Source organism: Blennius ocellaris (genome assembly GCF_963422515.1).
Source record: "Blennius ocellaris genome assembly, chromosome: 24".
Classification (NCBI taxonomy): Eukaryota; Metazoa; Chordata; class Actinopteri; order Blenniiformes; family Blenniidae; genus Blennius; species Blennius ocellaris.
This window is the reverse complement of record NC_137673.1, coordinates 7,937,205-7,962,806: the sequence shown is the minus strand read 5'-3', so window position 1 is coordinate 7,962,806 and position 25,602 is coordinate 7,937,205. Positions and strand designations below refer to the sequence as shown.

At 44.2% G+C, this 25,602-nt stretch overlaps 1 protein-coding gene across 1 annotated transcript in view; it reads right to left on the bottom strand.

The window, feature by feature from the left end:
* stk11ip (serine/threonine kinase 11 interacting protein) overlaps positions 1 to 22,642 on the bottom strand; it is a 31,024-nt gene extending 8,382 nt beyond the window's left edge. The window contains 25 exon segments of the mRNA XM_080520180.1: positions 1,149 to 1,292; positions 1,295 to 1,329; positions 3,384 to 3,427; positions 3,429 to 3,482; positions 5,121 to 5,233; positions 8,763 to 9,026; positions 9,028 to 9,120; positions 11,717 to 11,726; positions 12,230 to 12,367; positions 13,743 to 13,850; positions 14,579 to 14,793; positions 14,893 to 15,324; positions 15,402 to 15,483; positions 15,574 to 15,744; positions 16,873 to 16,914; positions 17,170 to 17,259; positions 17,359 to 17,462; positions 19,429 to 19,558; positions 19,650 to 19,721; positions 19,795 to 19,902; positions 20,633 to 20,728; positions 20,862 to 20,936; positions 21,035 to 21,237; positions 22,291 to 22,358; positions 22,502 to 22,642. Coding sequence (XP_080376306.1) covers positions 1,149 to 1,292; positions 1,295 to 1,329; positions 3,384 to 3,427; positions 3,429 to 3,482; positions 5,121 to 5,233; positions 8,763 to 9,026; positions 9,028 to 9,120; positions 11,717 to 11,726; positions 12,230 to 12,367; positions 13,743 to 13,850; positions 14,579 to 14,793; positions 14,893 to 15,324; positions 15,402 to 15,483; positions 15,574 to 15,744; positions 16,873 to 16,914; positions 17,170 to 17,259; positions 17,359 to 17,462; positions 19,429 to 19,558; positions 19,650 to 19,721; positions 19,795 to 19,902; positions 20,633 to 20,728; positions 20,862 to 20,936; positions 21,035 to 21,237; positions 22,291 to 22,357 — 2,890 coding nt within the window. The 5' untranslated portion in view covers position 22,358; positions 22,502 to 22,642.
* Between the last annotated feature and the right edge of the window lie 2,960 nt (positions 22,643 to 25,602).

Sequence of the window (25,602 nt, the reverse complement as noted above, 5' to 3'; positions counted from 1 at the left end):
TCGCTGGCTAACGGGTTTGACAAACGTCCCGACACTCCGCGGCGGCGAGCGTTGCCCCAAAGCGAGTCGAGGAACCCGCTTCTGCTCTGGTCTGTGTCACCGCAGAGATGTTTGACACGTCAGACGGGGGGGGGGTTGAGGGGTTGAGGGGTGGAGGGGGTTAGATCCTTTAGATGTTCCAAGCTTTTTTCCAAAGCAAAAGCTGCCCGTCGTTAAGCCTCCGTTTTCAGTAAACGAGGAACAAACAGAGTCCTGTTATCTGTCACGTTCCAATAATGGAAAAAAAAAAAACAAAAAACAAAACAAACGAAGCTCGGAGTTCCAGAAAGTTGTCCCCCCCCCCTATAACCACATCCTTCCTCCCTCTCCCGGCCAGCGTCCATTCCACTTGTGGTATTTTTTTTTTTTTTTGTTGTTGTAGTTGAGAGGACGCATGAGGTTCGTTCTTTTTTGAGAGGGGTTATCGGTTAGATTTTCGGGAAAAAAAAAAAGAAAAATTCTTGAAAACGGGACGGAGACGGACCGGGCGAAAAAAAATCGAACTTGTTCTTTGTTTTTTGTTTTTTTTTTCATTTGTCTTATCAGATTCAGGGGGAGCGAAACGGCAGAAAACGACACAGGCCTCACTTCGTCTGAAATTTGCGTCACGAAAAGCAGACATATGGTAAAGTAGTCGTTTGTGAAGGGGGGGGGGGGGGGGGGGGGGGGGGTGGGGGGGTAAATACATTACAGTCATTCCAATTTGCTTTATAGAGAAAATAGAAAAGCCCAACATATCCACAAGAGCAAGCAGGTGTGTTTGCGACCGTGGAAAGGAAAAACTCCCTCTAACTTTTTTTTTTTTCCTTTTCAATAATACAGTAATCACAGTGATCTAAATATTTTCCAACTGCCACGAGATTAAACCAGCCTGAGCAGCAACAGAGCAAAAACCAAAATAATCACAAAAGCAAAAACAAAAGGACATAAAAAACAAAGAAGAAAAAAAACACAAAAAATAAATAAATAAATAAATAAAAAGCTGTGGTATCTGTTCGATAAAAACGTATTACAAGCAGAGATGTCAGAATTGACAGAATTATACAGGACAGACATAATCTTTCAGATGTTTCAAGTATGTTGGGGGGGGGTTTTCTCACTCTCTTTACCTGTCAGGGCGGCGAAGAAGCGCTTGCAGCGGCCGCTGTCCCTCACCAGCAGCGTGTAGGCCCCGCCCCCCGCCTCGCCGAACTCCATGTGGATGGTCTGCGACGCCAGGCCCACCTCCAGGCAGCACAGCTCCAGGACCGGGTGCTGGCCCTCGTCCGCAGCCAGTCGCCCAGGTGGCCCCTGTCGGGAGCGCACCATTCCTCGCAAATGTGCTCGCAAGATGTGACCCCCACAAAAACCCCGGCGCCGGTTACGCAACCGCCGCCACATCCCAAAACCCGGGGGGGAGCGCCGCGGGCGCTTTCCTGCACAACGCTCAAGAACCTGCTGCCAGGCAGCGAGGACTTCAGTCCGCTCAACCTGTCGACATGTCCCGGACGCACGACTGGAGCTCCACCGCGACAAATAGCAATTTGAGGCGAGGAAATAGTCATTTGAGGCCACAAAATACTCATTTGTGGCCAGAAAATACTAATTTGAGGCGAGAAAATACTAATTTGTGGCCATAAAATACTCATTTGAGGCGAGAAAATACTAATTTGTGGTTATGAAATACAAACTTGAGGCCACAAAATACTCATTTGAGGCCATAAAATACTCATTTGTGGCCATAAAATACTCATTTGAGGCGAGAAAATACTAATTTGTGGTTATGAAATACAAACTTGAGGCCACCAAAATACTAATGAGGCCATAAAATACTCATTTGTGGCCATAAAATACTCATTTGTGGCCATGAAATACTAATTTGAGGTGAGAAAATACTCATTTGTGGCCATGAAATACTAATTTGAGGTGAGAAAATACTCATTTGTGGTTATGAAATACAAACTTGAGGCCACAAAATACTAATGAGGCCATAAAATACTCATTTGAGGCCATAAAATACTAATTTGAGGCCATAAAATACAAATTTGAGGCGAGAAAATACTCATTTGTGGCCATAAAATACTAATTTGAGGCGAGAAAATACTCATTTGTGGCCATAAATACTAATTTGAGGCCACAAAATACTAATTTGAGGCCACAAAATACTAATTTGTGGTTATGAAATACAAACTTGAGGCCACAAAATACTAATTTCTGGCCATAAAATACATCCTTGTGGCCATAAAATACTCATTTGAGGCCATGAAATACTAATTTGAGGCGAGAAAATACTCATTTGTGGTTATGAAATACAAACTAGAGGCCATAAATACTCATTTGTGGCCATGAAATACTAATTTGAGGTGAGAAAATACTAATTTGTGGTTATGAAATACAAACTTGAGGCCACAAAAATACTAATGAGGCCATAAAATACTCATTTGAGGCCATAAAATACTAATTTGAGGCCATAAAATACTAATTTGAGGCCACAAAATACTAATTTGAGGCCACAAAATACTAATTTGTGGTTATGAAATACAAACTTGAGGCCACAAAATACTAATTTCTGGCCATAAAATACATCCTTGTGGCCATAAAATACTCATTTGAGGCCATGAAATACTAATTTGAGGCGAGAAAATACTCATTTGTGGTTATGAAATACAAACTAGAGGCCATAAAATACTCATTTGTGGCCATGAAATACTAATTTGAGGTGAGAAAATACTAATTTGAGGTGAGAAAATACTAATTTGTGGTTATGAAATACAAACTTGAGGCCACAAAATACTAATGAGGCCATAAAATACTCATTTGAGGCCATAAAATACTAATTTGAGGCCATGAAATACTAATTTGAGGCCATAAAATACTCATTTGTGGTTATGAAATATATAGTTATGGCCACAAAATACTAATTTGAAGTCACAAAATAGTAACTTGAGGACATGAAATACAAACTTGAGGCCATAAAATACCAATTTGAAGTCACAAAATACAAACTTGGTGTGACAAAATACTAATTTGAGGCCATGAAATAGTAATTTTAGATCACAAAAATTAATTTGAGACCACAAAATGTTACTATTGTTTCATATTTCTATCTCTTTGCCACAAATGAGTATTTTATATGTACACATGATTATCTCCAGGCCACACTGATGTTAAATGGCCTGAAATGTACATTTAATGGCCACAAATGAATCATTTAAAGGGAAACACGACGACTTTATGGCCACGAAATCTCATTTCGACTTCTATTTCAGTCGTCATGTCCGGAAGGAAAACCGTTTTTTGTTTTTTTTAAACTGGGCATTTCTTCGCTTTGTGAATTCAAAAATACACATCAGAGCTTCGCTCACTTTGCATCCGAGGTCATTTCCAGGAAGTAGATGCGCTGGTTTGACCACGACCAGGAGCGAGGGAACCTCGCCGGGCTCCCCGAACTTCACCGCCGACATCTAGAAGAGAAAGAGAAGTTTTGAAAAAATAAATCAATAAAACTAAAGTCACATTCCCGTGGAAGATTGTCGTGTGTTTGCCATTTAATAAAATAATCCTCGTTCTAACAGCGATGGCAGATTATCCAATGCTTGAATGTCAAGAAAAACTAAAGTGGAATTTATTTTAAAAATGTACTTTTAACAAATGGACAACACTTTTGAAAAGGACAAACTAAGGTGGCGTTTTCAAATTGTCGTAATTTTCATCAAAAGGAGGGGGGAAAAAATACAATCAAATAAAAATGGGGGAGGAGAAAGAAAAAACAGGAAAAAAAGAATGAAAAATTAAGAAAGAAAATGGGAAAGTGAAAAAAAGAAACGAAAAAAGAAAAAACTAAATAAGAGGGAAAAAAACAAAGGAAAAAGAATGAAAAATGAAAGAAAAGACAAAAAATAAAAAAAAGGGTGAAAAAGAATACAAGCAAAAAGGAACAAAAGAAAATGAAAAAGAAAACAAGGGAAAAGGGAAAAAAAAGGAAAGAAAAAAGGGGGAAGGAAAAAAGAATGAAAGAAAAAACAAAGTAAAAAAAAAAGAAAAAAGGGTGAAAAAGAAAAGAAAATGTGAAAACAAACCAGGGAAAATAAAAAAAACAAAAACAAAAGGATAAAAGGGAGAAGACACCGGCCATCATTTTCTTCTTTATTTCTCTTTTTCTTCCTTCTTTCTAAGATCCCTTCTTTATTTGATGAAGAAAAGAAGTTTGGAGGAGGAGGAGGGAGAGGAGGAGGAGAGGACGAAGAGGACGAAGAGGAAGAGGAGGAGAGGAGGGAAGCGAAAGAGGAGGAAGAGGAGGAGGGGAGGAGGAAGAGGAGCCCAGCTGACTCCTGGGAGATTTACTGATGACGGCGTGAAACGGCACGGCGGAGAGAGGAGCGACTTTTAAAAGTTAGGGCCCAGGGACTTTTTAAAACCGCTACGGCGGAAAACAAAAAAAAAAAACGCCACCTCTCCGAGACGCTGCTACTGTGCGTGAGCCGTGATAAATATTTGTTCTGCCAGGGTGGAAAAACACCCATGATGCAACAGTTTGGGTGGGCGAAGAGACAATGGCTCAGAGGGTGGAACTTTTTGAAAGGAGTCCAACTCTTACTCCATAGAAGCGGAGCAAAACACACAAAGGTTTTGACACAACGCTTTCCAAAGGCAGAACGCAACTTTCGTTGTGTTTCGACAACGGTGCTCGGAGTAAACTGAGGAAGCAACTTTTTGAAAAGGTATCCCGAGGTGAAACTTTTTGAAAATACTCCAACTGCAGTCTCCATGGAAATGGGGTAGAACGCAACTTTTTGAAGGCGGTAAGACTCAGTCTCCATGGAAACTTTTTAAAAATGGTCTGACTCCATTTCCACGGAAATGGGGAAGAACGCAACTTTTTGAAAGAGGCATGACTCTGTCTCCATGGAAACGGAGGAAAGTAGAACTTGCAAACCACATTATTTTCTGCGTCTCTGCCCTTTCTGGGGAAACGTTTTCCGAACGTTGTCATGGAAACAGGACTTCAGAAAAGTGACTCGATTTCATTGGAATTCAGGTTTGAGTGCCAGTTGTTTTTGCGTAAACGTTTTATAACGGCGAGTCTGGACTCTCACACCGACCTTGAGGAAGCAGCGCAGCTCCTCGTCTTCCTCTTCGAAAACTTCCACGTCCAGGAAGAGCTTGAGCCGATGGTCCACCGAGTCGTAGTCCTCCGACAGGAGGTCCAGCTCACCTGCAGGTCAATACATCAATACATCAATACATCAATAAATCAATACATCAATACATCAATACATCAATACATCAATAAATCAATACATCAATACATCAATACATCAATAAATCAATACATCAATAAATCAATACATCACTGTGGTGAGAGGAGCAGTTTGGCAACAGGACAATTCTTCAACCTTTAGACACTCTAAATCTTTAATGGGGCAGAATTTAGTCTGAAAGGAGGAGGAGGAAGAGGAAGAAGGAGGAGGAGGAAGAAGGAGAAGGAAGAAGATGGAGGAAGAAGAAGAAGAAAGAGTAGGAGAAGAAGAAGAAGAAAGAAGAAGGAAGAAGGAGAAAGAAGAAGAAAGAGAAGAAGGAAGAAGAAGAAGAAGAAAGAGAAGAAGAAGAAGAAGAAAGAGTAGGAGAAGAAGAAAGAAGAAGAAGGAAGGAGTAAGAAGAAGGAAGAAGAAGAAGGAGGAGGAAAAAGAAGAAAGAGAAGGAGAATGAGAAGAAGAAGAATGAGAAGGAGAAGAAGAAGGAGAAGAAGAAGGCGAAGAAGAAGAGGAAGAGGAAGAAGAAGAAGAAGGAGAAGAAGAAGAGGGAGAGGAAAAGGAGAAGAGGAAGAAGAGGGAGAGGAAAAGGAGAAGAAGAAGAAGGCGAAGAAGAAGAAGAGGAAGAAGAAGAAGAAGAAGAGGAAGAAGAAGGAGAAGAAGAAGAAGAAAAAGAGGAAGAGGAAGAAGAAGAAGAAGAAGGAGAAGAAGAAGAAGCGGAAGAAGAAGAAGAAGAAGAAGCGGAAGAAGAAGAGGAAGAGGAAGAAGAAGAAGCTATGATGACATATTGGGATTACATTTAATTTCCTGGGGAAAAAGAAAACATATAAATAAATAGATCAAACATTTAAATAAATAAATAAATCCATTAAACATTTAACTAAATAAATAAATAAATAAATACATTAAACATTTAAATAAATAAATAGCGACAAAAAGTTCAACCTCATGATCTTTTTTAATTTCCTGGGAAAAAAAAACAAAAAACAAAAAAAAACAACAAAAAAAATTTGATTGATTAAAAATGTTACTAAATAAATACAAATCAATTAATTAATTAATTACAAATGAAACTAAATAAACAAACGAATAGCTACAAAAAGTACAAACTGTAATGATCTGGGTATTTTTTTTAATTCCTGGGGAAATAAATAAATATATAAATATTTTTTTTTATTAAAAATGTAACTAAATAAATACAAATTAATTAATGAATTACTTAATTACAAATTAAATTAAATTAATAAACAAATAGCTACAAAAAGTACAAACTGTAATGATCTGGGGTTTTTTTTTTTATTATGGGGGGAAAAAAAACAATAAAAAAGTTATTCAAAATGTAACTAAATAAATACTAATTAATTAATTACTTAATTACAAATTAAATTAAATTAATAAACAAATAGCTACAAAAAGTACAAACTGTAATGATCTGGGGGGGGTTAGTTAATTCCTGGAAAAAAAAACACCCAAAAAAAAAAAAAAAAGAAAAAGAAAAAAAAAAACCACAGATAGTTTTAAAACGGCTGGTTTAGTTTAAGAGCCGTTAGCACTTGGGCTGAAAGCAGCTCAGTCGGTCTCGGACTGGATCAATAAATTGTTTTGTTTTGGCCACTTTGTTGATCCCATCAAATGATATCTTGCATTAAAGCGAAGTTTTCCTGGCAGCCGCCCCGGGGGAGGGAGGGGTACGTGTGGGGTGGGGGTGGGGGGGGGGGGGGGGGGGGGGTGGCACTGACATATTTCTTGGCTTTTATGAACGGCGGCCGTCGCCAACAGCCCCTCATGCAGGAAGGCATTTAAAGAGCAATAAAGCCGGCGGAGGGAGAGATTTGAAACGTTGATGAAGGGTTACGGCTGATCGGGACTGACGGGCCAAAACAAAGCCTTTGATTTGGGTGAAAGGTGTGTGTGTGTGTGTGTGTGTGTGTGTGTGTGTGTGTGTGTGTGTGTGTGTGTGAGCCACAATGGCTGCACTGTATCGGCAGGAGAAAAAAAAAAAAAAACCCCAACCGGAGAAAGCTATTATTACCACTCTCGCTCCAATCTGCCTCGCTTGCAGGCAGATTGGAAGGCTTGTTTTAGCATGCGCCTCGTTTGGAGACGGCGGACAGATTTGGACAGATGTGGACAGATGGTTTCCCAAAACTCACACCCCCCCCCCCCCCCCCCCCCCGTCTCTCCAATTAAGACCTAAATCGGTCTTTATGCGCCGACGTAAAGCGTTTAGACACCGCACCGTTCCAATCCCAAGTAATAAAATACCACTTAGGGTTTTTTTTGTTTTTTATTTTGTTTTTTTTGTTTTTGTTTGGTTTTACTGCCGTTAGTCAGGATTACGAAGCGTTTCGGATGTCGGTTTTGTTGGTTTTCCGGGCCTTGTAAAAACGTGGAGATTTTTTTTTTTTGGCTGCCGTTCGCACCGCAGATGACGCAGCGGACGGGCAAAACTTCAAAAAAGTTTTCCGCGGAGGATGAAGTCGGACCATTTTCAAAGTGCCGCGTTTTCCCTGTTTTCATAAGAGACTGATTCGGGGCTTTTATTTATTTATTTATTTTTCAAAACGTGGCATTGCCCTCCGTTTTGAGGGAGACGGAGTGGTTTTCAAAAGTTGCACGTGTCTTTGGTTTCCATGGTGACGGAGTCAGAGCCCTTCCTAATAGTTGCGTTTTTCCGCATTTCCACAGAAATGGAGGACTCTTATATTCAAAGTGTTGCATTTTCCTCCGTTTATACAGGGACAGGGTTGGAGGGTTTCAAAAAGTTGCATTTACCCCACTTTCATGGAGATGGCATGTTTTCAAAAAGTTGCATTTTACCCCATTTCCATGGAATCAGAGTCCTGGAATATTCTAAATGTTGCCACCAAGACAGTTTCGGACTGGTTTCGAAAAGTTGTGATTCGCCTGTTTCCATGGAGATGGAGTTGGGAGTGTTACTCAAAACATGGCATCTCCCTCCGTTTCCGTGGAGACCGAGTCAAAGTGTACCCTCATCTCTATGGAAACGGAAGTCCCTGGTATATTTAAAAAAGTTGCGATCCACCCCCTCATTTCCATGGAGACGGAGCATTTTTCAAAAAGCTGTTTCTACATTTATATAGAGATGGATAATTTTTAAAAAGTTGCGTTTTACCCCATTTCCATGGAATCAGAGTCCTGGAATATTCTAAATGTTGCCACTAAGACAGTTTCGGACTGGTTTTGAAAAGTTTTGATTTGCCTGTTTCCATGGAGATGGAGTTGGAGCGTCACTCAAAACATGGCCTCTCCCTCCGTTTCCATGGAGACCCGAGTCAAAGTGTTTTGAAAACGATGCATTTTTCCTTGGAGACGGAGCGTTTTTCAAAAAGCTGTTTCTACATTTACATAGAGATGGAGGTTTTTTTTTTCAAAGTTGCATTTTGCCACGTTTCCATGGAAACGGAGCCCTTAGCATAATCAAAGAGTTCCGTTCCAAGTTAAAGTTGCACGAAAGTGGCGATCACTCACTGTCAGGGCTGGCCCGTGCAGCTAGCGGTGGCGTGGCCGTGGCCGTGGCGGTGGCGGCGGCGGGGGTAGCGGCGGCGGTGTAGCTGTAGCTCCCGGCGAGCTCTTCTTTCCCGAGGCTGCGCCCGTCTCCGATGAAGAAGGAGCTGCCCTGGGCCGTGACGAACTCGTTCTCCTCGCTGGCAGCGGCGGCGGCGTCCGGGACGGGGCTGCCGCCCACGCCGTCGACCGCAGTCCGGGCGGCCGCCCTCGCCGTCGGGCCCCGGGGAGTCGTGGACGGGGGTGCTGCTGTACGGCGCCGACTGAACGGCGACCTGGACCACGTGGTCACTCCCACACTCTGGACAAATGTCAGCTTTCCCTGAACAAACAAACAAACAAAACAAAAAACAAACAAACAAAATCAGAAAGTCTCGTTTTCAGAACAGAAAGTTATTAAAAACAAGTCTTATTCACACAGGTACTGATCATATTGACCAACAGTTCTAACATTGGTCTCAGTCGTTTCAATAAAACAAGTTTTAAAAGCCGAGTTGATATCAAAAGGTGAAAATAACAAATAATGATAAAAAAAAAAAAAAAATCACCACTAAAAAAAAACCCTAAAAAAACTGGAGACGTATTCAAATCACGTCATTACTTCATCTGGGAAAATGGACAAAAATGAAAGGACAGATTGAATGAGAGTGTGAAAAATGACAAACAAAGAAAACTATGCAGAAAGAAAGAAAGAAAGAGGACAAAAAAGAAAAGAAAGAAAGAAAGAGAAAAGGGACAAACGAGAAAAGAAAGAAAGTGTAAAAAAGGACAAAAAAGAAAGAAAAATATGCAGAAAGAAAGAAAGAAAGAAAGAGGACAAAAAAGAAAAGAAAGAAAGAGAAAAAGAACAAAAAGAAAAGAAAGAAAATGTAAAAAAGGACAAAAAAGAAAGAAAAATATGCAGAAAGAAAGAAAGAAAAATATGCAGAAAGAAAGAAAGAGGACAAAAAAGAAAAGAAAGAAAGAAAGTGAAAAAGGACAAAATGAAAAGAACGAAAGTGTAAAACAGGACAAAAAAGAAAGAAAACTATGCAGAAAGAAAGAAAGAAAGAGGACAAAAAGAAAAGAAAGAAAGAGAAAAAGGACAAAAAGAAAAGAAAGTGTAAAAAAGGACAAAAAAGAAAGAAAAATATGCAGAAAGAAAGAAAGAAAAATAAAAAAGGCAACAAGGAAAAAGGAATGAAATAGAGAAAAGCTAAAAGGAAAAAAAATAAGATGTTACAAAGGAGAAAAGAGAAAAAGAAAAAAGGAGAAAAAAAACCTTTCATAAGAGGTTGGTGGGTTTTTTCAGCATTACTGAAAGTTTTTCTCGGAACAAATCGTGTTTAAAAGCAACAAGTCGGGTCTGAAAACCATCAATTATTTCATTCTGAGAAGAGAATTCATTATGATCCTCAAAGGAAATCCACTCCTTTCTTTCATTTCTTTTTTTTTTCGGGGGGGGGGGGGGGGGTGATTCTGCAGGCATATAGCTTGGTAAGCCACAGAAAAACAAACTCGGGGCATGTGCAGATTAAAAACAAAGCCTGAAATTTTTTGAACAAAACGGAGCAAATTCGGGGGGGGGGGGGGGGGGGGGGAATGAAAACATGTGTTGGACCAAGCCGGCGCGGCGTGCGAGTACGAGTCCGGGCAGGTCGCGGTTAATGTGGGGTTTGGATGGAGGCGGGGAGGTTTTATCTGCTCAAGATTACAGACCAACACTGCGTCAGAGGTGGAGCCACCAAAGTCAACGTGTGTGTGTGTGTGTGCGTGTGTGTGTGTCATTTGAGATGATTCAGATATGAAGCAAAAGAAAGAAATCTTGTTTACTCCTGTCATTTTTGCATCTTTTAGGGGGGGATTGTGGTTGAAAACAAGTAAACTCCACATAGAAAATCCATCGAAAACGGATAACGTCTCCATGTCTTTCAAAGGTGGAAACTTTCCGTGGGAATAAATGGGAATTTATATGACAAAACGGGCCTAAAGCATGAATTTACCAAGATGAAGTTTGCTCTTAAAGGGGAACTTAGTTTTAAAGACATTATCTTGTAATATATTTAACAAATCACAATGCAGACAAAACAATCCATTAGAATGAAAATTTCCCAGCATAGCGTCCCATAGAAATTGACCTCAAACTTTCCAGACATTTCCTGGAATATTTCCTGAAACTTTCCAGACATTTTCCAGAAACTTTCCTGAAAGTTCCTAGACATTTCCCGGAAACTTTCCAGTCATTTCCTGGGCACTTTCCGGACATTTCCTGGACACTTTCTTGAAACTTTCCAGACATTTCCCAGAAACCTTCCTGGAACTTTTCAGACATTTCCCAGAAACCTTCCTGAAAATGTTCAGACATTTCCTGGAAACTTTCCAGACATTTCCCAGAAACATTCCTGAAACTTTCCAGCCATTTCCCGGAAACTTTCCAGCCATTTCCCTGAAACTTTCCAGACATTTCCCAGAAACCTTCCTGAAACTTTTCAGACATTTCCCGGAAACTTTCCTGAAACTTTCCAGACATTTCCCAGAAACCCTCCTGAAACTTTCCAGACATTTCCCAGAAACCTTCCTGAAACTTTTCAGACATTTCCCAGAAAGTTTCAGGTAAGTTTCCTGGGAAATGTCTGGAATGAATGAATTTACCAAGATGAAGTTTGCTCTATGAGGGGAACTTAGTTTTAAAGACATTATCTTGTAATATATTTTACAAACCACAATGCAGACAAAACTTAATCGGTTATAATGAAAATTTCCAGCCATTTCCCGGAAACTTTCCTGAAACTTTCCAGACATTTCCCAGAAACCTTCCGGAAACTTTCCAGACATTTCCCAGAAACCTTCCGGAAACTTTCCAGACATTTCCCAGAAACCTTTATGAAACTTTTCAGACATTCCCCAGAAACTTTCCAGACATTTCCCAGGAAACTTACCTGAAACTTTCTGGGAAAATTAACAAAAACCTTCCACCAATTTGCAACGCCTGGTTGTGAAGAAATCTTACTTGTTGAAGGGGAAACTTGCAAGTTTAGATTTATTGTAAAAAAAAAAAATCTATGTTCCTTTTGGAATTATCAGATGAAAGAGAGACCACAGTGAGGCTAGTGTCAAATTACACTCACCCACAGGCGACTTATCGTCCCAGAAATTGACTTCATGATGAGATCATTTAAAACAAATAAGGTTTATTTATTTACTTGATCAAAGTCTTACAGATTCTCAGTGTTTTTACACCCGGACAACATGGCGTTGAGGTTAGCTTACTAGATTTAGTCGCCAATTAGCCTCAAATATGAGGCTAATTCAAATAGACGCACTCATACTTTTGCTCAACATGCAGCAACATATAGAACAAACAGCCTCGCTCCGTTCAACTGGCATAAGACGCTTGAATCATCGCTCTCACCTTTCCCGTCCTCCTCCTCCCCCTCCCCCTCCTCCTCCACCTCCTCCTCCTCCCCCTCCGCCCGGCGGGTGAACTCCGACCTGCAGCGGAGGCACTGCAGGCCGACGCAGCTCGGCCAGAGCTCCGCGTCTCGCCGCCGGTTTTCCTCCGCGACGTTCGACAGGATGTCAATCAGAGCCTGGGGGGGGAGGGGGGGGGGGTTGGAGAAAAAAATAAATTATTAATTAAAGCTGCAAGCAGCGTTGGCTAGGACCTCGCTCAAGCCCGTCGGGTGGCCACGATCCTCTAGACCGGTTAATGATAATTATTTTAAGTTTAACATTTTTTTTCATGACTTTTATTTTGAAAAAACGGCGTCAAAACCAGCTAATTAGCTAGTGATTCGTGACCGCAGCGCCCGGAGACAAAGTCCTAGCATATTCAAAAAGTTGTGTGTTTTCATGGAAATGGAGTCCTGGCACATTTAAAAAGTTGTGATTCCCCCCTCATTTTCATGGAGATGGAGCATTTTCAAAAAGTTGCATTTGACCTCATTTCTATGGAAACAGAGTCCCTGGCAAATTTAAAAAGTTGCGATTTCCCCCCCCTCATTTCCATGGAGACTAAGCGTTTTTCAAAAAGCTGTTTCTACATTTACATAGAGATGGAGAGTTTTAAAAAAGTTGCGTTTTACCCCATTTTCATGGAATCAGAGTCCTGGACTATTTTAAATGTTGCCACTGAGACAGTTTCGGACTGGTTTCGAAAAGTTGTGATTCGCCTGTTTCCATGGAGATGGAGTTGGGAGCGTTACTCAAAACATGGCATCTCCCTCCGTTTCCATGGAGACCGAGTCAAAGTGTACCCTCATCTCTATGGAAACGGAGTCCTGGTATATTAAAAAAGTTGTGATTCCCCCCCTCATTTCCATGGAGATGGAGCATTTTCAAAAAGTTGCGTTTACCCTCATCTCTATTGAAACAGAGTCCCTGGCACATTTAAAAAGTTGCGATTTTCCCCCCCTGATTTCCATGGAGACGAAGCGTTTTTCAAAAAGCTGTTTCTCCCATCAGGCCACCTACCAAATTTCAGCTCAATCGGACAACGTTTGTTAGCATGCTAACGGGCCGCGAGCTATCCGAGCTAACCCTAACCCACTTGTCGGCGGCGTGCGAATTCCAAAAGGGACCTGCCGTTGGCCGGGCCACTTTCGCTGAGGTCCCTAATAAAAACATCAATGGGAATGCACTCACAAGCTCATTCTGCTGTTTCAACAACACCCCCCCCCACTTCAGGAAAATAATGACACGCTGGCTGCTGTTACGCCTGGCAGTGCTCTGCTGTTGTGCAATAGAAGGAGGCCGCAATCATAAACAAGGTAGTAAACATGGTACAGGCTGTACTGCTGGAGGGGGGTGGGGGTGGAGGGGGCGGGGGGGGGGGGGGTGGTTAACTTATGAAAACAAAACAGCCCCCGCCATCGTGAGCGTGACCCGGCCCGTGAAGCATGTGTTGTGTATTTGCATGCGTGTGTGTGAATCCCGGCGTTGGGTTTCGGGGGGGGGGATGCTTGCCTGCAGCGCCGCGGGGTCGTCGTCCAGCAGGACGTAGCGCCGCCGCCGCTTCTCCTTGCTGATGTAGTCGAAGTGGAGCTCGGCGGACGGCAGCAGCTCCTCCGTCCCCTGAAACGACAGTTACAAAAGTTAAATGTGGCTGCGCGACTGGAGTGGCCGCCGTTCGCCACGTTCCGGGTGCAGGCGGAGGTGCGTTTCCACGGAAACGCAGAAAAGGATGGAGCGATAGCATATATGGCCACGGGCTGGCGCTATTGGCTGCGCGTATGCTTTCGTGAGAAAGGAGTTTCCATGGAAACGGAGCCGAAACATTTTCAAAAAGTTGCATTTCCCCTCATTTTTACGGCAACAGTGGTTTCAAAAAATTGTGCTTTCACCCCCCCCACCCCCCCCCCCACCCCCACCCAATTTCCCCGGAGACAGAGTCAAAGCATTTTCAAAAATTTTCAATCCCTCTTGTTTCCATGGAGATGGGGTAAAAGCATTTTCAAAAAGTTGCGTGTGTGTGTAACCCACCCCATTTTCACAGAAGAGTGTTTTCAAAATGTTGAGTTTCTCCATTTCCATAAAAACGGAGTCAGAAGAAAAAGTTGCATTTTACCCCGTTTCCACAGAGATGGAGCATTTTCAAAAAGTTGCAAGTTCCCCCGCTTCCACGGAGACGGATCTTTTTCTAAAAGTTGCACTTTTCACGTAGACAGACGGCACAAGGAGCTTCCCCCATTTCCACTGAAACGGAGTCAAAGCCCTTTTTTAAAAGTTGCGTTCTCCTCCATCTCCACGGAAATAAAGTCGGAGCGGTTTTCAAAAAGTTGCATTCTCACTGCATTCTTCACCTCTCGGGTCCAGGCGTCCTCCGTCCTCTCCACCCGCACCAGGCTGTCCAGCTCCAGACGCCGCCGCTCGCGGCCGTACTGCACGTCCACCTCCAGCACCAGGCCCTGTTTGACGCACAGGAAGACCTCGCCGTGGTCCCCAGAGTCGCCGCCACCGCCGGTCCCCTGCCGTTTGTCGGAGACGACGCCCACGAGAAGAGGATGACACAGGTCCACTGAGAGGGACGAAGGAAAGAAGAAAGAAAAGATGAAAGGAAAGAAGATGAAAGGAATCAAACGTCTCTGGGAGGGTTTTTCATTTGAAGGGGTCTTACCGCCGAGATCCTCTTCTTCCTGAGTGGCATCTCCGCCGGCGGCCCTGCCGGATCGCTGGGAAACCGGACTGGACTGCGGCGAGCTCTTCTTCCGCTCCGCCAAGCTCTCCTCCAGCGTGGAGTCCGCGGGCCGGGCGCTGTGGCCGGGCCACCGCAGGGTGGAGTCCGCCTCCGGCTCGCCGTCCTTTTCCGACGCCTCCACCTCGGCTTCCGGGGAGGGGGAGGGGACGGGATCAGGATCGGGCGGCGGGTCCAGGGGAGGCGTTGGCGAGGGATTCCCGACGCCGTTGGCGATGGCGCGGGCCGGGCCGGCGTCGGGTGGCGCCGCGGCGGCAACGTCGAGGTGGTGTTGATATCGCAGCCAGTCCTCCCCGAGCTGATCCCTGAAGCTCGACATGCGCTCGATCTCCTGCTTGTGCGGCAGCACGATGGCTGACGGAGGAATAACGCAGAATTTAGTGGGGCGATTTTTTTTTTGTACGTTCCAACGCTTGGGATTTTAACCGAACCTTGCGAGGACGAATATGATCTGGGTACGTAATCCGTGTCACTGGGCTCGGATATGCTCGGTCTCCGCACTTTCACCTTACTCTGAAACACAACCAGTCACCTCATTTCCTGCGGCGAATCTGGGTCTCGCACTAAAACGCAGACTTTTTTCTTTTTTCTTTCTTGTCTTACTCTAGATTTCTTCTTGCGAAAACTTGACACCACCACCACCTCGGCGACAGACTGGCTGTCGCTCAGCTCTCCGGCCCCGCTGGACACTTCGTGGGTACCACGCTCCGACGCCGTGGCAACCGGCGGCAGGGGGTAGATCTGGACGACGTTCTGGCCGGTTTTAGGCAGAACCTGTGGAGGTGTTCAGATAAGACACACCGAGAATCTGTTTTATCTGATCAATCTGGTCATCGTGCAACATGAAAGACGGGTTTCTCTCTACTCTAGAGGGGCGTTCGCTCTTGTCTAGAAAGGTTTCGCTCTTGTCTAGAAGGGTTTCGCTCTTGTCTAGAGGGGTTGTCTTCTTGTCTAGAAGGGTTTCGCTCTTGTCTAGAGGGGTTGTCTTCTTGTCTAGAAGGGTTTTGCTCTTGTTTAGAGGGGTTGTCTTCTTGTCTAGAAGGGTTTTGCTCTTGTTTAGAGGGGTTGTCTTCTTGTCTAGAAGGGAGTTTGCTCTGGTCTAGAAGGGTTCCGCTCTTGTCTAGAAGGGTGTTGCTCTTGTCTTGAGGGGTTGTCTTCTTGTCTAGAAGGGTTTTGCTCTTGTTTAGAGGGGTTGTCTTGTCTAGAAGGGTTTCGCTCTTGTTTAGAGGGGTTGTCTTCTTGTCTAGAAGGGTTTCACTCTTGTCTAGAGGGGTTGTCTTCTTGTCTAGAAGGGAGTTTGCTCTTGTCTAGAAGGGCTTTGCTCTTGTCTAGAGGGGTTGGCTTCTTGTCTAGAAGGGTTCCGCTCTTGTCTCGAGGGGTTGTCTTCTTGTCTAGAAGGGAGTTTGTTCTTGTCTAGAAGGGTTTTGCTCTTGTCTAGAGGGTTTGTCTTCTTGTCTAGAAGGGTTGTCTTCTTGTCTAGAAGGGTTGTCTTCTTGTCTAGAAGGGTTTCGCTCTTGTCTAGAGGGGTTATGCTCTTGTCAAGAAGGGTTTTGCGTTTGTTTCAAGGGTGCTGCTCTGATCTAGAAGGGTTTTCGTCTCATCTTGAAGGGTTTTAATCTTGACTTGAAGGGTTTTACTCTTGTTTACAAGGACTTTTGCAATGGTCTACTTTTCCATCTTTCCCTTTAGCCTGACGCACCACCATTTTATTCTGCCGCTGCTTATTTTGCGAGGGTACTTTAGAGAAAATCAAAGAACCTTTTAAACAGTATATAGAAGTCAATGAAGTCCAGACTCACATATTTTCAAGACATAAAATAATGGCACACCCATAAAAAAAAAAAAAACATGAATCTTTGCTCCCGGTTGGAAATCACTGATGCGACGGACAATGATTCTTACCGATAGCTCGGACGAGTACAACGTTGTTCCGTCAAGTTTAAACTGCAAAACAAAAAAGAAAGAGAAGCTTAGTGGAGTTAAAGAACACAAGCAGTGGACATCCGTCAAGAGGAGAGGCCTGTGAGAGTCTGGAGTGCTGTTCAGGCTCCAGTTCAGACACATCAAGAGACACAGGTCTTCACGAGACACAAAGCAGGCCGGCCTGTTACAAGTGGAAGTGGACGTCTTCGCACCGCGGCGTGCTCTGGATGATTTACGCGGAAATTCCGAACGCGCCGAGGCGACACTTCTGCTCACTTTGAGGTTGGCGGCCTTCAGCGAGAGATGTCGGACGGTGCAGGTGCGGTGGGTTTTCTGGAAGTAGAGCGGGTTCCCCTCCAGGGTCAACTGCAAAAAACGACACGTCCCACGTGGACAAGCGGACATGAATGTCAATATGTGGATGCCCTCTGCGGACAGGCAGTTTTGGACGAGTGTCCCCCGTACCGTGTTGAGGCAGTGCAGCAAGGAGAGCGGCGCCAGCTGGGAGTGCTCCAGCAGGAGGTTGTACGCCAGATCCAAGTGCCGCAGCGAGGACAGCTGCTCCACACCTGAGAGAGGACAGCCGTGCGGGGAAGAGACGCTGAGCAACAAAACATCCAAGACCGACTTCCTGAACAGCGAGACCATGTGAATTACTGCCAGAAAGAAAAACGCAGGATGTGTGCGTGTGTGTGTGTCCGATGGCCTTGAACACGTGAAAATAAAGCGCGTTTCCTGTGTTCGTCTCCATGACAACGGTGTTCCGAGACACGGGATAGTCAAGTTTTTCGAAAAAAGGGTATGATGGTGGAACTTTGTGTGAACACTTTGCCACAAATAAGTAATTTGTGGCCAAGAAATAGCAATTTATGGCAATTTGTGGCTACAAGATGGCAATTTATGGCTGCAAATAAGTAATTTCTGGCCAAGATATAGCAATTCATGGCAATTTGTGGCTTCAAATAAGTCATTTGTGGCCAAGAAATAGCAATTTATGGCTGCAAATTAGTAATTTCTGGCCAAGAAATACAATTTATGGCAATTTGTGGCTTCAAATAAGTCATTTGTGGCCAAGAAATAGCAATTTATGGCAATTTGTGGCTACAAGATAGCAATTTATGGCTGCAAATTAATCATTTGTGGCCAAGAAATAGCAATTTATGGCTGCAAATTAGTCATTTGTGGCCGAGAAATAGCAATTTATGGCAATTTGTGGCTTCAAGATGGCAATTTATGGCTGCAAATTAATCATTTGTGGCCAAGAAATAGCAATTTATGGCTGCAAATAAGTAATTTGTGGCCAAGAAATAGCAATTTATGGCAATTTGTGGCTTCAAATAAGTCATTTGTGGCCAAGAAATAGCAATTTATGGCAATTTGTGGCTGCAAGATGGCAATTTATGGCTGCAAATTAATCATTTGTGGCCAAGAAATAGCAATTTATGGCTGCAAATAAGTAATTTGTGGCCAAGAAAGAGCAAGTTATGGAAATTTGTGGCTTCAAATAAGTCATTTGTGGCCAAGAAATAGCAATTTATGGCAATTTGTGGCTACAAGATGGCAATTTATGGCTGCAAATTAATCATTTGTGGCCAAGAAATAGCAATTTATGGCTGCAAATTAGTCATTTGTGGCCAAGAAATAGCAATTTATGGCAATTTGTGGCTGCAAATTAATCATTTGTGGCCAAGAAATAGCAATTTATGACTGCAAATAAGTAATTTGTGGCCAGGAAATAGCAATTTATGGCAATTTGTGGCTACAAAATGGCAATTAAATTGTAATTTAAGACAAACTAGTCATTTCTGGCCATGAAATAATAATTCGTGGCCATTAGATAATAATCTGCCGCGACAAAATAATCATTTGCGACCAACTTTTGGCTACGAAAAAGCAAATTGTGGCTATGAAGTAATCATTTGTGGCCAAGAAATACTCATTTCTGGCCATTTGTGGCCACGAAATAGCAATTCGTGGTTATAAAATTATTTGTGGCTGCAAAATTTGAGTCATTTCAGATGAAATGGCAATTTGTGGCATCAAAATAATCATTTGTGGCCTTGAAACAATAATCCGAGGCCACGATTTAAAGCTGGATTTCAGATTTGGAGTCCGGAGCTCCGTACCACACAAACCTCCAATCATGCTTTATTGTGTAAATCACTTAAATTCTCCATTGGCTGTTTCTTTTTTTTTTTTTTTTCCCCCAGGCTAAATTATCGAAATAAAATGTTGAAACTCTCCTTTTTATCTCTCCTCCCTTCCTCACACATGAACAACTTCTGTGCTCCTGCCTTGCTTGTCTTGATTTTCCACTCCGGTGACCCGACTTAAACCCCGCCGGCCGCTTCTTATTAGCACACGAAGCATGAACGTGTTAGCCGTGAATCAAATCTTGAATCAATCCCTCCTTTTTTCCACCCCTCTCCTGCACGCTTTGATTTCATCATCTTGCAATTCTGCGGTATAATCCCGATTATGTGCAAATAAAAAGAGAGGAATTAAAAAAAAAAAAAAAAAACTGTGTTCCTGTACCGTTGATGGTTTCCAGCTCGTTGTTCCGGAGGATGAGCGTGACCAGCTTGGCTTTGGCGCCGGGGCCCAGCGCCGGCGCCCTCTGCAGGCAGTTGTAGCCCAGGTTCAAGTGCTCCAGCTCGCTCAGGGGCTGAGGGGGGGAGGGGGGGGTTTGAAAAATGGACGCGGTTTAATACGCGAGCATCGCGCGAGAGAGAGTTAGCGTCGGCGTCATACCGTACCTTGAGGAACTCGGCGCACTCCTGAATCTTGTTGTGACTCAGATCCAGAGACTTCAGGACGTTCAGCAGACTCTGGAAAGCGAGAGTTGGGGAGTTAGCGGAGGACGGGGCGATGGGACGGGCGAGTGGCGCGCCCCCGGCTCACCAGCGACTGATCGAGGCCGGCGAGGAAGTTGTAGCTGAAGTTGAGCGTGTGCAGCTCCAGCCAGGGCAGCGCCGAGCTCAGGTCGCCGCCGCACAGCGAGAGGAGCTCCTGCGAAAATCAGACGAAACGGCGTCAGACGGAACGCCCGGCAGACGGAACGCCCGGCAGACGGATCGCCCGGCAGACGAAACGCCGGCAGACGAAACGCCCGTCAGACGAAACGCCCGTCAGACGAAACGCCGGCAGACGAAACGCCGGCAGACGAAACGCCGGCAGACGAAACGCCGGCAGACGAAACGCCCGGCAGACGAAACGCCCGGCAGACGAAACGCCGGCAGACGAAACGCCCGTCAGACGAAACGCCCGTCAGACGAAACGCCCGTCAGACGAAACGCCCGTCAGACGAAACGCCGGCAGACGAAACGCCGGCAGACGAAACGCCGGCAGACGAAACGCCGGCAGACGAAACGCAGGCAGACGAAACGCAGGCAGACGAAACGCCCGGCAGACGAAACGCCGGCAGACGAAACGCCGGCCAGACGAAACGCCCGTCAGACGAAACGCCCGTCAGACGAAACGCCCGTCAGACGAAACGCCCGGCAGACGAAACGCAGGCAGACGAAACGCAGGCAGACGAAACGCCCGTCAGACGAAACGCCCGCCAGACGGAATGCCCGCCAGACGGAACGCCCGTCAGACGGAGCGCCCGTCAGACGGAACGCCGGCAGACGGAACGCCCGTTGGACGGAACGCCCGTTGGACGAAACGCCCGGCAGACGAAACGCCCGGCAGACGGAATGCCGCCGTCAGAGGAGGACGAGCGTCACGGAGGCTTTACCTCGAGCGAGCTGAGGCTCTTGGAGCAGGTGAACACCTCCAGCTGGGAGTAGATCCCTCGGAGGCCTTCCAGACAGTGCGGAGGGATTCGCTTTAGCTGGTGGGGAAAGAAAAGACGTTACCGGGGAAACTAACAAATATGATTGTGAAAGCAGCAAAAAAAATTTACAAAAAAAATCCAGACAAAGAAACCTGAATTGGTGTAAAAGAACCAAGAGTTTTCACGTCACCTCCAAACATTTCAGAGACTTGAAGGGGAAGATCTTCACCACGGACTGGACCTTGGTCCCCGGTGGGTTGACGAGCTGCGAGATAGGAGACATGAAACCGAAATGTTAAGGTGGATGACGCGGTGGGGTCTTACTGATCCTGAAGGCCCACCCCACCCGGTGGGTGGCCCGACCTTGAGGGAGACGGTCTTCTGCAGGACGTCGAACAGGAACTGCAGCTGCAGCAGTGCGGCGGTGTCGGCCGGGTGCGAGGGCAGAGCCAGGAAGCCGTGCTGCTGGCCCCGGGGCTGGAAGTGCTGCTCGAAGAGCCGCGTCAGCTGCTGCAGGCTGGCGGCCGGTAAGGACAGGGTGCTGCTGCCGTCCAGGACCACGTCACCTGGAGGAGGGGGGGGTTAGGGTTAGACCAAGACCAGAACATCCCAAGACCAAGAAGAGACTAATATTTTAAGGGTCCGAGACCAGGTTTTTAAGGGTCTAAGACAAGACCGAGGCCAGAGCATCTCAAGACCAAGACAAGACTAATATTTTAAGGGTCCAAGACCAAGTCTTTAAGGGTCTAAGTCAAGACCAAGACCAGAACATCCCAAGGCAAAGACAAGACTAATATTTTAAGGGTCCAAGACCAAGTCAAGACCAAGGCCAGAGCATCCCAAGACCAAGACTTTAAGGGTCCAAGACCAAGACTTTAAGGGTCCAAGACCAAGTCAAGACCAAGTCTTTAAGGGTCTAAGACAAGACCGAGACCAGAGCATCTCAAGACCAAGACCACAACCTTCCAAACAAAGTCAAGACCAACGCTTTAAGGGCCTGAGACCCAGACAAGACCAAGACTTTAAGGGTCTAAGACAAAACCAAGACCAGATCATCTCAAGACCAAGACTTTAATGGTTCAAGACCAAGTCATGACCAAGACTAGAACGTCCCAAGACCCAAGAATTTAAATGGCCAAGACTCAGTCAAGACCAAGACCAAGTATTTAATAAGCTGAGACCAAGACCAAGAGTTAAAGGGGCCAAAATCAAGACAGAACCAAGATCAAGACAAGACTTTACGGGGTCGAGTCTGAGTCGAGACCAAGACAAAAGGGGGACAAAAAAAAAACCAAGACAGAGACGAGGCCAAGACTTTCAGGGGCCGAGACCAAGACCTTAAAATTGTGGTCTCGACACGGTTCTATAGTACGACACTATTAAAGCTGCCCCACTAATTTAAACCATAAACAACAACAAACGCAGATTACTGGATGAGTCTCGTTTGGGCTTTGTGGGCCTCGTCCTTCAGTTTTAATATTCTCCCTGCGCGTGCATGAGATTCAACGTCCAGAAACACACTTTTGAGGTGAATTGGTGACTAACTTCAGTCAAAGAACGTGAATATGAGTGGAGCCAGATAGAAGATACGTGGATGGAGAGTATTCTGCAAACATTACCACTATTTCTGAGGAGTTTGGACAAGCTGTGCACAAGAGAGGACTGGCCAGTCTGAGGTACAGCCATCCTGTAAAACAAACAAACAGGATGTTATAAAAGACAATTCAAAACAGAGTCACTCTCATAAAACGAGATGTTCGGAGCGAGAGTAGCATTAGCATTAGCTCCGCTGATATAAATCCAGCTTAATCGCCGTTGAGATAAACCCACCTGTACGAGAAAATGCAAACACATCGAGGTGTTACTCCGACACGAAAAGCGCCGATTTACGTTCGTTTCTGTCCAGACAGAACGCGGAATTTGTAAGATTAACACAGTGCTAACACTAATGTTGACATTTTTTTATAAGCGTCACATGATTGGGAGTGACTACGGTGGCTCAAGTAGGACAAACATGTCGGCAACGCGTTTGCTAGCGCAGACGACAGTAAACGAATGCTTTTAAAAAGAATAGCGTTCTAAATTAGTAAATACGGAATGCACTGCCTATACTCGAGCCCGAGAGGTGAAGGGATTTGTAAAGAATGTATAAATGTTCAATTTTCAGTGTTACGTCACACGCCTGCAGCATTTCCTTCCGTGTTATAAGTGGCTCATTTTAAGAATGTATTGCAATCGAACAATCCACATTTATGTGATCCTGATATAATCATACTATGTATAATAATCTGCAGCAATGCACTATGCTGCGCATGAAGTGCCGAAGTCGAAATCAATGGCAAAAATGTCAACAGAACATTTTTCAATGATCCGATTTTGCCACAAGGTGGCGATCTGTAGCAAGAAAAGCAAACTCCACAAGCCTGCGATGACAAAACATTAAATCTCTCCATTGTTGCAGGTCAAGTAGATTATTAAACAGTTAGAAGGTTTGACTTTTGGGCTCCAAGAACTACAAATTCGTGCAGTCCAGAGGAAACGGTATCAACAGAGCAAGTCTTTTAAAGGCCTGTAAAAATGCTTTCTTCTTATCCGTTAATCCTAAAACTGTGATTCTCATCCCAATCTAAAATGCATTTCAATGTGTTTAACCTTCTTATTTTGATTTCAAATGAAATAAAAAGAAAAGTGATCATAACGTTTGCAGAGGACCACAGTTCGCCCAGAGGCTTTGGTTTGAAAAAAACAAATAAACTGTGAAAAGAGACCGATATACCATGAAAGCAGCAAAGAAAATGTGAAAACAGACCAAAAAAATGTTATATGGTAATAGGATTTATGTATAGAGCAGCTTACAGATGTTTGTCCCAAAGTGCTTTACATCATTAATACATTCACACACCAATGGAGGCGTCTGACAAACAGACATATAAAATGTGAAAACAGGGAGAAAAAAACCCTGAATGCAGGCAAATAAATTGTGAAAATGGACAAATAGATGATCAGAGCAGCAAAGAAAATGTTAAAACCGACAAATGCAGTGTGAAAACTGCAATAAACTGTGAATTCAGGCTAATAAACGATGAAAACGGACAAAATAAGGTCAAATTAAACTCTTTGCATCACTTGTTGCTAGGCAGAAAACAATGTATTTTTTTTTTTTTTTGGTTCGTTTCCATTTTAAATCCTTAAGTTTTGACCTTCTGGCGTGACAAACGTCCCTCTGTGTGCTGCGGACAGCGCGTGTCCTCGTCCGTCGTCCTACAATCAATGTGGAGTTTATCCAGAGTTTGTGTTTGCTCAACAATTCTGTGAGGGAGGGTGGAGGTGGGGGGGGGGGGGATTAAAGTAACTGACCTTGGTCGACGCAAAAAATACATAAAATGCCGGACCTTCTTCTTCGTACACGCAAGGTTCGAGTGCCAACAGGCAGTCCCCGAGGTTGCCGGTTCTATTTCCGAGTGCTTGGATAAACAGCGGTTAATCGTCTGCATGGGAGTTGTGTTTCGGCGACAAGACGCCTCAAGGCCGATCGATTGGAAACGTTCGCCGACAGTGGCGCTAACTGTACGGCGGTTACATGCAGCCGGCGCATTTTTGAAACGAGTGTCAGCGGACATGTCGGCCACGGCGACGGGTTTTTTTTAATCATTTCCACGCGAGAAAGGCACCCCCGCGTTTCGTTTGGTTTGCTGACGGGGATATCAACAAACAGGCCAGTGTATGGATCTTTGCTTTTTGAAAGTGCTCCGTCTGTCGGAACAGGGGAAAATGCAAGTTTTTGAAAAAAAAAAAATTTTCAAAAATGTTCCGACTCCATCACTGTGAAAACGAGGGAAAAAACGCGAGTTTTCTAAAAACGGTCCAACTCCGTCTCCAAGGAAATGGGGTTAAAAACACAACTTTTTGTAAAACACTTGCTGAACAAACAGGGGGAGATCCGACGGAACTTTTTGAAAACGGTGTTGACGGGGATACCAACAAACAGGCCACAGTATGGATCTTTGCTTTTTTGAAAATGCTCCATCTGTCGGAACAGGGGAAAATGCAAGTTTTTGGAGAAAAAAAAAAACAAACTCGTAAAATGTACATTTTCAAAAATGTTCCGACTCCATCACCGTGAAAACAAGGGGAAAAAATGCTAATTTTCTTCTTCTTTTTTTTTTTAAACGGTCCAACTCCGTCTCCAAGGAAACGGTGTTAAAAACACAACTTTTTGTAAACACTTGCTGGACAAACAGGGGGAGATCCGACGGAACTTTTTGAAAATGGCTCCCAAGGTGGAACTTTTTGAAAATGCTCCAACTCCATGTCCATGGAAACGAGGGATATCGAATGCTCGTGTTCTCCCATTGTTAACGTTTATAGCATATTGTACTACGTGTGTGGTTTGATTACGAAAACAAACAACAGCGCCTCCTTGTGGCCTGACATGACAACTACATTTATTCGCTCTATATGTACATTTTGGAAAGGGGACGTGACATACACTTGCCGATTCGCACATTTGGTATCTATAATGTGATGCAGAAGTGAATTTATTGTATTATGAGTGTAAAATAATTGCTTTTAAACAGGATGTCCGTTTCCACGGCAACGGCAGAAACAGTGAAAATGAAAATATGTAGTGCGCATTGGTTGTATTTGGCGCTATAGAAATAAATCGATGTTTTGCGTGTAAATATATTAAAGGAGTATTTTACTTTTTTTTTTCTTCCTGCGCATTATTAAAGAACGAAGTGACGCAAAGTGAATCACGTGCGCTTTTCTGTGGCCCTCGGAGCGCAAATCTGGGAATTTGTAGGACCCAGCAGATCTCCCAGCCCCCGGAGCTTCACCTGTTCACATCTCTTCCCCCCCTTTTTTTTTTTTTCTCTCTCTCTCTCTCTCTTTTTTTGTTTTCCTCCTCTCTTTCTTCCTCCCCACTTGGG